At 54.3% G+C, this 13,564-nt stretch overlaps 2 protein-coding genes across 2 annotated transcripts in view; both read right to left on the bottom strand.

The window, feature by feature from the left end:
- The window catches only part of LOC143696047 (uncharacterized), a 343,050-nt gene that overhangs the window by 211,941 nt on the left and 117,545 nt on the right, over positions 1–13,564 (bottom strand). The window contains exon 3 of the mRNA XM_077191253.1: positions 8,461–8,722. Coding sequence (XP_077047368.1) covers positions 8,461–8,722 — 262 coding nt within the window. The remainder of the gene's footprint in view (positions 1–8,460; positions 8,723–13,564) is intronic.
- Positions 2,969–6,936, bottom strand: LOC143696028 (serine/threonine-protein kinase pim-3-like). Its single transcript, XM_077191241.1, has 4 exons — positions 6,894–6,936; positions 4,224–4,604; positions 3,724–3,983; positions 2,969–3,145 (listed from the first exon to the last, which is right to left on the bottom strand). Exons 1-4 carry the CDS (start codon positions 6,934–6,936, stop codon positions 2,969–2,971), a joined length of 861 nt encoding a protein of 286 aa, XP_077047356.1.

The following is a 13,564-nucleotide window of genomic DNA, read 5'->3' as shown; positions in this document are numbered from 1 at the left end:
GGCTCAGTCCTATCCCCATATCTTTCCCTGAGAGCATTTGAATTTCTAAATGAGAATCATTTGAAGGGAAGGGATTGACATTTTCCATTTCACAGAAGGCTTCTGCCTTCCTTAGCAGACACCTCTCTTTTCAAAGCAAGACAATTGTTTATCATCTTGCAGATCCGCACTTGCTGGGCAGCCCCGTTTTACACCCAGGGCCTGGAGAACCATTCCCAGCAACTGGGAAAATCCTGGCTGCTCCATCCACCCAGAGATGAGGTCTCCAAATTTGCCCCAAAAGTGGCTCCAGCTTTTAGAGGCCAAAAAGAGCAAGTCCCAGTGACTTGATGATAGTTTTAGCCCAGAAAGCCCTGCAGCTGATGGCACACTTGACAATCAGCAGGGGACACAGCTAGGCCAAAGCCCAGAGCTCTGCCGGGAGCCTTTCTCCTCAAATACCCTTCAAACAAACCTCCATGCAAGTCAGTTGGGAAAGTTTCTTCAAATGATCCATTTCTGGCATCACAGAACTGCACAGGGTTCTGTGAAAGATTCTAAAGCAGCTGCTCTGGAGTCCAAGAGCCAGCACTAAGAGTCCTTGACACCTATTTGTAAGCTAAATCGCACTTTGGGCGATTTGAAGGAGTTTGGAAGGAGCTAGAGAGCGGACCTCTGAGTTTTTCAGATGATGCCATTGCTTTTTCTTCTCTTCTACATAGACAGGAAGGGTGAGTTTGGCTCCCATCTGCACCGCATGGCTCACAGGGCCGCAAGACTTGTAGTTACAAGAGCTTTGAAGGATTTCTTGGTCAAGAAGACACGACCAACAAGGATATTTATGTTTTGGAGCCAATCCTTCAGTATTTCGTCTTATGGACTCATGCTCTCGGGGTCTCTCGCTGGTCAGAGTGAGCCCGAGATAAGTTCCAAAGTCTCTTTTCCCAGCCCGGCGCTCGAAGAAGGAGTAAGAGCTCTTCATTTCTGGCTCTCAAGGTTTTTCTTGTATCTTATCTATAAAATTCTTTCTCCTGCCCCAGGGCGGTGTTATCTTTTAATCCTAAAAACTACCTGTACAATATTTACAATGACTTTCCAATACCTATCACCTAGACAGTGAGCTTCTACTCTAAACCAATCTAAAAGTGCCACCATCACAGCAGAAGATGGAGGCCAAGAAGAAGAAGAAGAAAAAGAAGAAGAAAGGCTGGACAAACCCAGATTCCTCCCTCTTGCCCCCTGAAGCCCCATTCTAGAAACCCTAACAATCTATTTTTCACCCTGGGATAAATTCACTATCATTCTACTGAAACTGTCATGGCTCGCAATTCTTCATGTCAGGTTGTTTTTTCCAAGGGCTAAATCAAAGGCACAGGTGTCTTGGGCTCTGTGCCAGGGTCTCTGAGTGCCCTGGGCAGGGGCTCGAGTCCTCCAGGGCAGCCAGAGGAATTTCCTGGGTTCTGACAAGTAGCCCTGTTGTAGTCCCTGCGTACAAGAGTTTCCTTGATCCCTTTGATGCCAGAGAGCCCCAAGAACTTGAACCTTGCTGGAGTCCAGCCCTGCCTGCCTATCATGGAGAAGAGGGAAAAAATGAAGAACCTGGGCGGTGGTTGAGCCAAATTGAATTTTTCCATTTTTGATTTCCTCCCAGCTTTTGCAGCAGGGCAACAACCCCATCACTGCAAAGCACTTCCTTTTGCAAGGCACACACTGACCTTGGTGGAAGCTCAGGGCTCTTGAAGGGGCTGCTGCAGTTGGCAACAGGAGCTGTTGTTGAATTTTTCACGTTGTTTAACCCCCCCTGCCAAATGCCATCAAGCGGTTGAGGAAGGACAAAAAAGATTACCCTGGAGGAAGGGAGGCCAAGAGCTTGGAAAAGGAGGAAAGAAACGCTCCGATGATGACAATGACAAAAAAACCCAATTTATTTTTAACAGCAAATGAACACCGGCCGCCCTCCAGCCCTCTCAGCCTTGCAGGCCGAGCGGTGCCGTTCCCATGGCATGAGGTGCTGGCAGCCTGCGGAGAGAAACCAGAGAGCCACGGTCAGTGGCAGCAGGCTCCTGTCCCCCTGTCCCGCCAGGGCCTGTGCCCGGGCCAGGCTGCTGGCTGTGCTCAGAGCCCAAACCTCCCGACCCATTCTCTGTCTTTAGAGAAGGGCAGCGGGGCAGGCCACGTTCCACCTCCTCTGCTTAATCCCGGCACAGCAACCTCCTCAGCAGCTGCAAGAGCGGGATGCCCGTGTGCCCGCTGCCGCCTGCCCGGAGCCCTTCTGCCAGCCGAGCTGTGGAGCCGGGTGCCCACCTCTGCAGAGCTGCTGCCAGGAGAGGAGCCGATCCCAAACCAGGTCCTCGTCCTTCTGGAAGGGGCTGTCCCTGCAGACCGTGGCCCCTGGGGCAGCGCTGGCACTGGACGCGCTCCACGGACGCTGCAGGCGCTTCCCCGTCCGGTCCAGGCACTAGGTGTAATCCTCCTGGGAAAAACAAAGAACAATTGCATGAAAGTCAATTCAAAACAAGACCTGGAAACAAGAAAAAGCACAAAGCCTGTCACCGTTTCATGGGCCTGAGGAGGGTCTGACCACTCCATGTGAGAATTAAACCTGTCCCCAGGTGGGGAAAATCCCCACCTTTCCCGCCCGTAAACGCACCCCTTCCTCAAGGGCCTGCAGAGCAGACCAGCTGGGGCACGGCTTGGGAACCCGCCCCCCTCTGCCGCCCCCATCCACATGGATGGATGCTTTTGTCAGGCTGGCTGCCCCCGCCTCAGCCCGTGCCAGGCTGGCTGGCAGAAGCTGTCAGCAAGGCCAGGAGCCGGCTCCCCTTCCACAACATCCATCCCCTGTCCTGCCAAAAAGCAGCTCGGCGGCCAGAGGGAAAATTAATATTCCCCAGCGTCGCCGAGTGGGGAACCTCCGGTGCGTGGCCAGGCCGAGCCCTGCCGTGCCTGGGAGCACCAGCATCCCCCCGCCCCTGCACCGGCTGGGGACTCATCTTGATTCCATCGGGGCGCAGAGCGTGTCCTCCAGGCAGGGGCCGCAGCGAAAGCCAATCGGCTCTGCCCCGCCAGCGGCCAGCTCCAGGATGGTGTTCCCAGCTCCACGTCGTGCTCCAGAAGAACATGCCAGCTGTGCCTCGGCTTGCGGGGACATCACGATGCCATTGAGCTGCAGGGGGATGTTTCCCCTATCCCAGTCCATGGCACCTTCACCGCACTGCCACCACTTCTCCAATGGGACGGGCAGCACGGAGCCGCTCCCTCCACAGCTCGCGGGGACCAGCGGAAGCAGCATCTCCTCGGCTGCGCTCTCTCCTCCGCGCCGCGGCCGCAGGGAAACACTCCGGGGTTTTCTTCCAGCGCCACAAGACGCGTGCCGCTGCTGCTTGCTGGGCTCCTGGATCCTCCTGTGCACAGGGAGGCATCTCTGCTGTCTCCTGGGCCAGGCAGGGCTCCTGCAGCCAAGAATGCTCAAAAAGGGCCTCCAGTGCTGGCCTGTCTGTGGGCTCCATGCATAAACACCACCTGATGAGGGGCTGGCACTCTGCGGAGAGAAACCAGAAACCGCCGCTCAGCGGGACAAGGCTCCTGTCCATGCTCTCCCACATTCCACAGTGCCCAGGCCACACCAGGAGTGCTCAGAGCTGCAGCCAAAAGCTTCCTATCGATCCTCTCTTGCGGAGGACACCAGCACAGAGGCACAGGTGCCACCTCCTCCAGCTAAGCCCAGGAGATCCACCTCCTCACCAGCTGCAAGAGCAGGACGCTTATGTGCCTGCCGCCCCTCCCAATCCCGTTCTTCCCCTCGTGCCTTGAAGGCGCATCCCCACCTTGAGACACCCGGGGCGGGAAGAAGAGCTGGCTCCGGACGATGTCCTCGTTGCTGTGGAAAGGAAGGTGCCCACAGAGCAGCTCATAGAGCAGGATGCACAGGTACCAGATGGTGGCTGGCTGGCCATGGTAGCAGCCAAAGAGGATCCACTCCGGTGGGCTGTACTCCGGCGTTCCTATGGGACATGGGCGCAGCTCATCAGGCCCATGCTGCTCCCTCCCACCCTCCTTCCCTCCCTCCCAGCCAGCTCCAGTTCCACAACAGCCAGCCCCTGCCCTGCCAAAAAGCAACCTGGCTGCAGCTGGCTGAAGATGGATTCCCCCTCCTTCCTTGCCTCCTTCCTTCCCTCCCTCTTCCCCTCTGTCAGCCAAGGGGAGAACTCCACTGCGAAGCTGGGCCCCGGCTTTGAGCTCACCTGACATCCAGGTGTAGAACGTGTCCTGGAGGATCGTGCCGCAGCCGAAGTCGATGAGCTTTGCCTCGCCCGTGGCCAGGTCGACGAGGACGTTCTCGGCCTTGATGTGGGGGTGCAGGACGCCGCGGCTGCTGCAGTGCCCCATGGCCTCCAGCACCTGGCGGAACAGCCCCCGCGCCACGGGCTCCGTCAGGAACCGCCGCTCGTGCAGGAAGTACCAGAGGTGCTGACAGCGCTGCGGACGCTCCATGAGCAGCGCGAAGCCCTCGGGCACCTCGAACCAGTCCAGGAGCCTCACGACGCCGCGGAAGCCAGGCCGCGACACCTTCCACAGCAGCGCCAGCTCCAGGGGCACAAGGGCGCCCTTGCGCTGCGGGGGGACTGCGATGCCGTCAGGAACGAAAGAGAGAAACAAACAAATCACACTCCAAAGTCATTCCTATTAGAGAAGTAACCAAAGAAAACAACGTAGCAATAACGAAGACTGTTGGCTTCTGGCTTCTTTCCTCTTTGCATGAGACCAAGCTTTTCATGGGGAACAATTGCCTCTTCTGACAATTTTGCCAGAGTGGACAGGAGCAGAGCATTTACTTTTCAAATAGAAAAGGGAAATCGTGTCAGTAATGTCATCTCTTTTCATCCTCTGTTGACACAGTTGCAGGCTGCCAAAAGACATGGTCTGCAGTGTGGAACTTGGGGCCAAGTTTCTTTTTCTGCCAGAGGATGAGGAGGGGAAGTATCCCAGAATCATGGAGTCGTGGCATGGTTTGGCTTGGAAGGGATCTGGAAAATCCCATGGCTGCAACCCCCCTGCTGTGGCTGGGGACCCCTTGCACTGGACCGGCTTGTCTAGAGCTCCATGCAGCCTGGCCTTGAACACTGTCAGGGACGGGACATGCCCACCTTCTCTGGGCAACCTGTTCCAGGAGAGTCTTTTTTCTGAATCCCTTACCTAAACCTAATCTCTCTCCATTTGGATCCATGCTCCCTTGTCCTGTCCTTGCCTGCCCTGGTACAAAGTCCCTGTCCAGCTTTCTTGTGTGTTGCCCTCAGGTACTGGAAGGCCACAGCTGGATCAAGGCTGGGTCTCTTTCCCAGGCTGAAGAAGCCGAGCTGTGTCAGCCTTTCCTTGCAGGAGAGGAGCTGCAGCCCCGGCACCATCTGGGTGTCCCTGCTGGGCCCCTGCTGCAGCGTGTCCACGTCCTTGCCGTCCGTGCCGGGGAGCCCGGCAGAGGCGGAGGCAGCGCTGCAGGTGCAGGGTCAGCGGCGGGGAGGAGACCCGGCCCTGGCAGCGGCTCCGGGAGCAGCGATCGGCGCTGGGCCGCCCGCACTGCAGAGAGCCGGGGCCCTTGTGCCTGCCCTTGTGCCCAGGGCGCCTTTCCCCGCCGCCCGCCCGCCCGCCCGCTCGGGGGAAATGCCCCCTGTGCCGCCCCTCAGGGCCGCCCCTCGCCGCTGCCCCGGGCGCTCCCGGCGCCGCCTGGAGGGGCCCAGGCCTCGGCCTCACCCTGCTCAGCCCGAGGCCTGGAAAAGCAGATTCAAACACCCACCCAGAAAGTGCCCCAGGATGCCAAGGTCAATCTTTGTCACCAGCACGGCTTTGCTATCAGAGTCTGGACGGGAGTAGAAAATCACCAGGGGAAAAGAGCATGAACAAGTTCTGCCTTGGCACTACCTCAAGCTGTGGGGTACCAGTTGTTGCTTTCACTGGCTCTGGATTGAAGGCACTTGAGACAGTAATTCATGTTCAGACTCAAGTGTTTATTATTTCTTATCAGTAAAACAGCCTCATTACTGGGAGTTCAGCAGCTTTTCAGTAGAAGGCACAAAATGGCCCACAATCTCTTGTTCCAAGGTCTTTTAAGACTAAACTATCCAATTAGGAACTGACACCTAGATTATTTTCCCTTTTAACCTAATAACTGATCCCAAAGAGCCTGCAATGTGGAATTTCAGCCCAATTACAAAAAGCCACCCAAACTCATGAAGAAGAAGGAAGAAGCATGAAGAAGAAACCCAGGACAAAACACTGTGCCCTCCATTTTGCTTCCATCCACAACATACTAAAAATCCCAAAACCTCAATTTCTCAGAGTCAGAATGGACCAAAGCCCAAAAACTGGAGGTGATAAGAATGGACTAAAACCACAACCAAGGAATCTGCATCGCCCTGAAATACCTTTCCCCTTACATCAGCCTGGTGCATATTCATAGAGCCTCATGCATACCCATAAACTACTTTACATATTCCAGGAATGATTTTACATGGCCCCTCCCTGGGTCTGCCTTTTCAGAGCATGTGTGTTTCTTGGCTGTGGTTTTGGCTCCTTCTCTTTATCACCTCCAGGTTTTGGGCCTTGGTGCACTCTGCCTTCAGACGGGGAGTGCTGATAGTTGGCAGATCTGTACAGGTGTCCTCATCCTGGGTGCATTGGATGTTATCCCATCCAAGCAGGCAGTTTAACACAAACAGCCTTTTCACAAGCTTAATTAAAAACAGAAATAAAAACTTATAACAAAGTTACTTTCAGAAACAGTCCCAGCCCATATTTGATCCCAGTCTGTGTTATCCTGATCCATATGGTCCCAGTCCCTAGGATCCCAGTCCATACAGTCCCAGTCCATATTTGATCCCACTCCAGGCTATCCTGGTCTGGAGGGTTCTGATCCACACGATCCCCATCCATGTGATCCCAGTCCAGGTGATCCCAGCCCATATTTGATCCCAGTCTGTGGGGTCCTGCACACACTCCCAGGGTCTGGAATTCCAGTTCCCAGCCAGGAAAAAATGTTCCTGCCCTTGAACTTCCTTCCTATCCCCTCAACAAATTGCAATAAAATTATAAACAAAGAAGTAATAATTGAAATTAAATAAATTATAATAAAAATAAAATATAAAAATCTCAACTCTTCTTTACAATACGCCAACAATGAGTCAAACCAAACCAACAACTATTACTATAATATTACCAATGCATATAAATAAACAAATTATATATCAAGAAATACCTTTTGAAAATTTTAACTCGATGACTAATGTACTTTAGATTAAAAATATCTAAAGAAATTAACATGTAATCTAACATCTCATAGTTAAACAATTCGTATTACAAATATACTAAACACAAAACCAAACACCACTACAATTTCTCAGACATTTCAACCAAACAATTAAACTTTAATAACATCCTTAAGTACTCCAAAACAATTAAAATTATTTTTAAAAGATTTATTGGGGGTGCATGGTTTTATTTGGATATTGGTTTTTAATTGTTAGAGGCTCGATGATTTTAAAAATGGGAATTTTATAGGAATTGAATCAGCTGAGAAGGTGGCACTCTGCAAACAGAACTGACTGAAAATGAACGGGACAGAAATCAGGAACTCTGAAAGTTTTATTTGCTATCAAATACATCCCACACACCCAGCCCCACACAATCCCCATCCCATTGCTCCAAATTGGGATCCCACTTCTCTCAATCTCCTTCCAACTCCATCTCAACTTGACAGCTGTGGAATGGATTGAGTTTGGCCTGGGATTGAGTTTTTTGAGGAAGGAACAAGCAATCTGAGGTGGAATTGAGCCCTTTGGGGTTAAAATTCAGTTATTTTCAGTGGAATATGAGTGGTTTTGAGATGACTGTTCCATCCCTCCAGACTTTTGGAGGACAGAGAGATGGAGAAGAGAAAAAAATTCAGGCCAAACCAAAGAACAAGCAGCCAGGTGTGTCTCCAACATGGATCACAGGGAATGTGAGTGACCAGGGCTGTGCCCAAAGTGCCTCCTCCAGTGGGGGATGGAGCTGCAGCAGCGCACGAAGCTCTTCCCGCACTCGGGGCACTCGCAGGGCTTCCCTTACCGGTGCCTCCGTTGGTGTCGGGTCAAGTGAGAGCTCCTGGAGAAGCTCTTCCCACACTGGGGACACTCGTAGGGCCTCTCCCCTGTGTGGATGCGCCGGTGGGTGACGAGGGCGGAGTTGTGCCTGAATCCCTTCCCACAGTCGGGGCATTGGAAGGCCCTCTCCTCTGTGTGAATCCGATAGTGCAGGAGGAGACTGGAGCTGGTCATAAACCTCTTCCTGCATTTATCACACTCGTAGGGCCTCTCCCCTGTGTGGATGCGCCGGTGCTTGACGAGGGTGGAGTTGCGCTTAAATCCCTTCCCACAGTCGGGGCATTGGAAGGGCCTCTCCTCTCTGTGAATCCGATAGTGCTGGAGGAGATCAGAGCTGGTCTGAAACCTCTTCCCACACTTGGAGCACTCATAGGGCCTCTCCCCCGTGTGGGTCCTCTGGTGCACGATCAGGCTGGAGCTCTGGCTGAAGCTCTTCCCACACTCCCCACACTCATAGGGCTTTTCCCCAGTGTGGGTCCTCTGGTGCCTGATCAGGTGGCAGTTCCTCCTGAAGCTCTTCCCACACTCCATGCACGTGTGGGGCTTCTCCCCATCATGGAGCTGCTCATGGAGCACCAGCTCCGAGCTCTGGCTCCATCTCCGGCCGCCTTCCCGGCCCAGGCTGGCTCTTTCCCCCTCCCATCCCCGCCATCTGCGTTTGCAGCCCCTCCTCGTGCAGCATCTCTGGGCCTTTTCCTCCCCGTTGGCTTCCTGCGCCGTGGAGCCGCTCACAACGGCCTCTGCCACCAGGTTCTGCCGCGGGCATTTGTCCTCCCTGCTCTTCATGCTCAGCTCCTGCTCTGGGCGAGGAAGGACAAGGACAGCATGGGATTTGCCTCCGTGCCACAGGCAAGGGCAACGAGATCCCCCCAGGCCGTCTCTGGGGACGCACTGCCCCCTCTTGGCTCTCCCCATTTCGGGATGCCGGGGCTGTTTGGGCTCCCGGGCTCCCTTCTCCCCTCATTCTCTGCTCTGCGCTGCAGCGGCTCCAAGGAGTCCCCCCTGCCCCTCTCCAGGCTCTTGAGGCTCCCGCCAATGGCGGCGCTCCCCCCTCTCTGGCCTCCCCACTTTGGCCTCCTGGGGGACACAGGGCTCTGCTCCTCCAGGCTGCCTCTGCCGGCAGCCGCCACCGCCACCCCCCGATGTCCCCCCGAGGGGCCTTTTCCACTCAGCCTTGGACTTCTTCATTCTCCAAACATCCCCCCAAAAACCCAACCCAGGGACCCCCCGGGGTATCCGGGCCGGGCGCCCCCTCCCCGCTCACCTGCGCCATGGGGGGGGGCGATGATCCCACAGGTGGGGGCTGCGAATTCAGGCAGGGATCGAGACCGCGTGGCTCCCACAGCTCAGCCTTGATCCGCCCTGGTCCCTCCTCTTCCTCTTCCTCCCGCTCCTCCTCTGTCTTATCTCCACCTCCCTCTCCTCCTCCCTCCTAACCCCGCCTCCTTCACTGCTCTTTCTCCTCCCCCTCCTCCTCTTCCATCCCCCCTCCTCCTCCTCCTCTCTGTCTTATCCCCACCTCCATCTCCTCTTCCATCCCGCCCCTTCCATTCCTTCTCCTCCTCCTTCCCCCCTAATCCCGCCTCCTCCTCCCCCTCCATCCCTGCCCTTCCCTCCCTCCTCCTCCTCCCCCAGCAGCAGCCACACCCTCGGTGCCCCGTTCCCGCAGCCCTCGCAGCCCGCGGCAGGAGCGGCGATGGAGCCGGGCCAGGTCGGCATGGGCAGCGCGGGGCTCTCGGCTGCTCCCAGCCGCTGCGGGCGGGGGGAACCCGGCCCGGGCCAAAGGAGAGGCAAACTGGGCAAACTGGGGGCAGATCACAAAGCTAAGGATGCAGCAGAAAATGGAGCTGAAAGAGTTAGTTTAATATTCACTCCAAACGAGGAAAAGCTGGAAATTCCAAAGTTTAGGGAAGCCGAGAAAAAAGAATTAAACAAGATAGGAAATGAACAAGATAAATCAGGGAAATAGAAACTTCTACATGGAAGACAATTACTTAATAAAATGTGCTTACTAGGAAAAGATTAGAAGACGTGCATCAGAAACCCCACTGGCGTACTCAAGCTTTGTGTGATCATTTTTTAAGGAATTTTGGGTGCACTGGGATTTTTGGTGTAGCAAAGCAAGTCACTGAAAGATGCTTAATGTGCCAAAGGATAAATAACAAGGTGATGAGAAAAACAACATTAGGAGGTCATGAGTTAGCTCGTCGACCATTTCAAAATATCCAAGCAGAAGTTTAGATTTGTTAGGTTCTGGATTTATTTGGAAAAAAACCCATTTAATCTAGAAGAAAGAGAATATGCCATATGTTAGACTGGAGATTTTAGGAGAATAAAAATCTTTGAAGTATCAGAAACACCCGAGGAAAAAAAACAAGAAAATAAAAAGGGGAAATGAAAGGGAGGGGAACAAGAGGAAAAGTCAGAAAGAGAGTGGGATCCTCTGCAGCTCTCGCCCCCTCCGTTGGCGGCCGAGGCGCCTGTCCCGGGTCCCGGCTCGCTGCCCGCCTCAGCTCCGCCTGCCCCGGTTTCCATCCCAGGTGCGGGCTCACTGCCCAGGGCAGCTCCACCTGCCCCGGCGCTGGCGGTGAATTTGTGTGCCCTGGCCCCACTGCCCGGCCCGCGGCCGCTCTGCCGGCCATGCTGGGCAAGATGGGGTTGCTCTGTCCTGCCGCGTGGGCTGAGGTCACCGCGTCGACCGCACCGAGGGCGGGTCCCAGCCATCCCATCCCCGGCTGCCCTGCCCGTGCCAGCTGCGCTGGGCAGCGCCGCTGCTGCTGCTGCCGGGGTCTCCCACCTGCCTTTTCTCTGCCGGGAGCTGCCGGATCAGCCGCCAGAAGCCATGTGGGGGCTGCCCACGCTCCGGCTCGGCCTCCACGGGAAGATCCCCCTCTGGCGATTCCGGCAGCACACCCTGCCCACACTCCCACCGAGCCTCGGCGGGATATCCTCCCCTGACCCCTCCTGCTCTGAGTTACGTCCCCTTGGTAACCACAGCTCCGGCTGTTCAGGGAAAATCCCTCTCTCTACAGGAAGCATCTTATCAAAACACTAGGAGTTCAGTTAAAAGGCAGCCCTCTCCAAATTCTCTCTCAAAACACGGGAGAAAGGCTACAGAAGGTAAAAAAGTGAAAGAGTTAGATGAAGGGATTGCTCTATTGCCGTGAAGAGAGGTTCCCATGGCAGGGATGCGCTGCCCCGCCCCGCGGGAGCCACCGGCGCCCCTGCCGGCCGTGCCCGGAACTGCACCCAAGGGGAAAGCGCCGCAGCCAAAAGGCCGGGACCGGCTCCGGGCTCTGTTTGTTGGCACTGCCGGAGCTGTTGATACACACTACTATTATTATATTATACACACTAGTAAAGAACCGTTATTCCTAATCCCATATCTTTGCCTGAGAGCCCCTTGATTTCACTATCCTAAAATTAAGAGGGAGGGGCTTTGCATTCTCCATCCCAAGAGAGGCTTTTTCTGCCTTCCCAAGCAGACACCTGTCTTGTAAAGCAAGACAAGCACCCACAGGCACTGAGGGGGGCTTCAGGAGGGGCAGAAGAAGGCCCTGCAGCACTTGGGCACAAAGGCCCAGCAGGTGAATGCAAGAAGGGAGCAGCAAAAGGCCAAGCTGAAGGCAAAGGCCAGGGCAGAGCTCCTACAGCCCCTGAGGGCTCAGCCCCAGGGCCCAAGGGGGCCCCAGCACCCAGGGCACGGCTCGGCCACAAGCACCCGGCAGAGGCATTGCCCTCCTCGGCAGGGCACAGCCCACCCAAACAGCCCCTGGCAAGGAATCAGGGCTCCGGCTGCAGGGCACAAGGACACTGCAAGCAGAGACAGCAGCACCCTCAGGACCAGCAAGTCCAGCCCGTGATGGACATGGATTGGCAGGGCTGTCACAGCTCCCATCACACCAGGGACCCTCCACACTGGAGCCCTTGAGAACATTCAGGTGGGTCTGCATTGAGAGGAGGCATTTCCATCCCCCTGGACACAGGGGCCTCTCAATCTGCTCTGAATCTTAGACCTAAAGGGGAAAATAGTACAGGAATATTTTAATTTTTAAGGGAATGAGTGGGAAAGATGAGCAGGTATGATTTGTTCAACCACTATTAGAAGCTGTGGGGGATAGGTTTGAAATAAATGAATTTCTTTTTCTTCCTCCTGTGATTGTAATTAACTAGGAAGGAGTTTGAGAGCTGGATTTTAATACTGTAAAAAGGGATACAGAGGCTAGTTCTGTTGTACCTCTGTGTCAAAAGTCTGACAAGGCCTATGCTGAAGTGAACCCAGAAGTGTGGGCAGCCCCAGGGAAATACAGAAAATTAGATATGGAGCCTCTACAAATTAAAGCAACCTGGACAAGCACTACCCTGTTCCAAGAGAGGGAAGGAAGGGCTCACAGCCTGGTATTGAGTCCCTGTTAAAGGCAGGGCATTGGAGCCAAGGGTGTCTCCCTACAACACTCCTATCCTGCCAGTCAACAAACTGGATGGATGGACAGGAGGAGGAAACACAGAATTTTCAAGTGTTAAAATTAAGATTAACTGAGGCGAGTGGCCTGGGCCTTCCAGACAGGGAAAAAGAATTTGTATTATAGGTGGACGTTAAACAGGGTCTTGCCAAAGGAATTCTTGTGCTAAAATGTTTAACCCAGTGGCCAGAGAGCAGCCTCATTGTCTGCAGAATTGTGCAGCCACAGCTTCCGTGGGAGCAGAGGCTGAAAACTGATGACAACAGGAGGATCTCCTAGAGTTCAAGTCTGGCATCAAGTTAAAGCTTTGACAACCAAAAGAGCCTCTAAATGGATGAGCAGGGCTCGGTGATTACAGTATGAAACTTGTTCAATGGCACAGGAGGATTCAGAACTGAGGACAGGGCAAGGGTTTAACCCAGCCTCCTGTTTGAACAGCCTGGAGAGGGGCTGGCAAGGAACCCAGGACTGCACCCAAGGGACAGAGCTCCCGAGCCAGGCTGGGAGAGATTGATGGGACATTCCCTGGCCTGAGGGAGACAATGTGTTTGTGGATGGCTCTGCAAGGGCAGCAGAAGGGAAAAGAGCTACAAGACAGGCTGTTATTAAGGAAGGGGAATCAGACAAAGCGCAGGTCACCGGCCCATGCTCAGCTCAACCCGCGGAGCTGTGGGTGCTTGTAAGAGCCTGGCACTGAAATGCCCTGAGCAGGAAGGCTTCAAAATCTTCTGCTGACACCATGGCACCTAACAGGGGGGCAAAAGCAATTCTGACTGCTTCAGCAATCACTGGATCACTTATTAACCTATTGCTAAAACAAATAATTCAAAGATAATGGATTGTGGAAGCAATAGATTCAGATGGGGAACTCATTTTACAGGAAAGACCCTTCAGGGGGTTATGGCAGCTTTAGGAATACAATGGGACTTCCATAACCCCTGGCAAGCCCAGAGCTCGGGTTGGGTAGAAAGAATGAATGGGGAAATA

The sequence above is a fragment of the Agelaius phoeniceus genome, chromosome 28 (genome assembly GCF_051311805.1).
Source record: "Agelaius phoeniceus isolate bAgePho1 chromosome 28, bAgePho1.hap1, whole genome shotgun sequence".
Taxonomy (NCBI): Eukaryota; Metazoa; Chordata; class Aves; order Passeriformes; family Icteridae; genus Agelaius; species Agelaius phoeniceus.
Note: the sequence above shows the minus strand (reverse complement) of the source record. Positions and strands in the feature narration are given on the sequence as shown.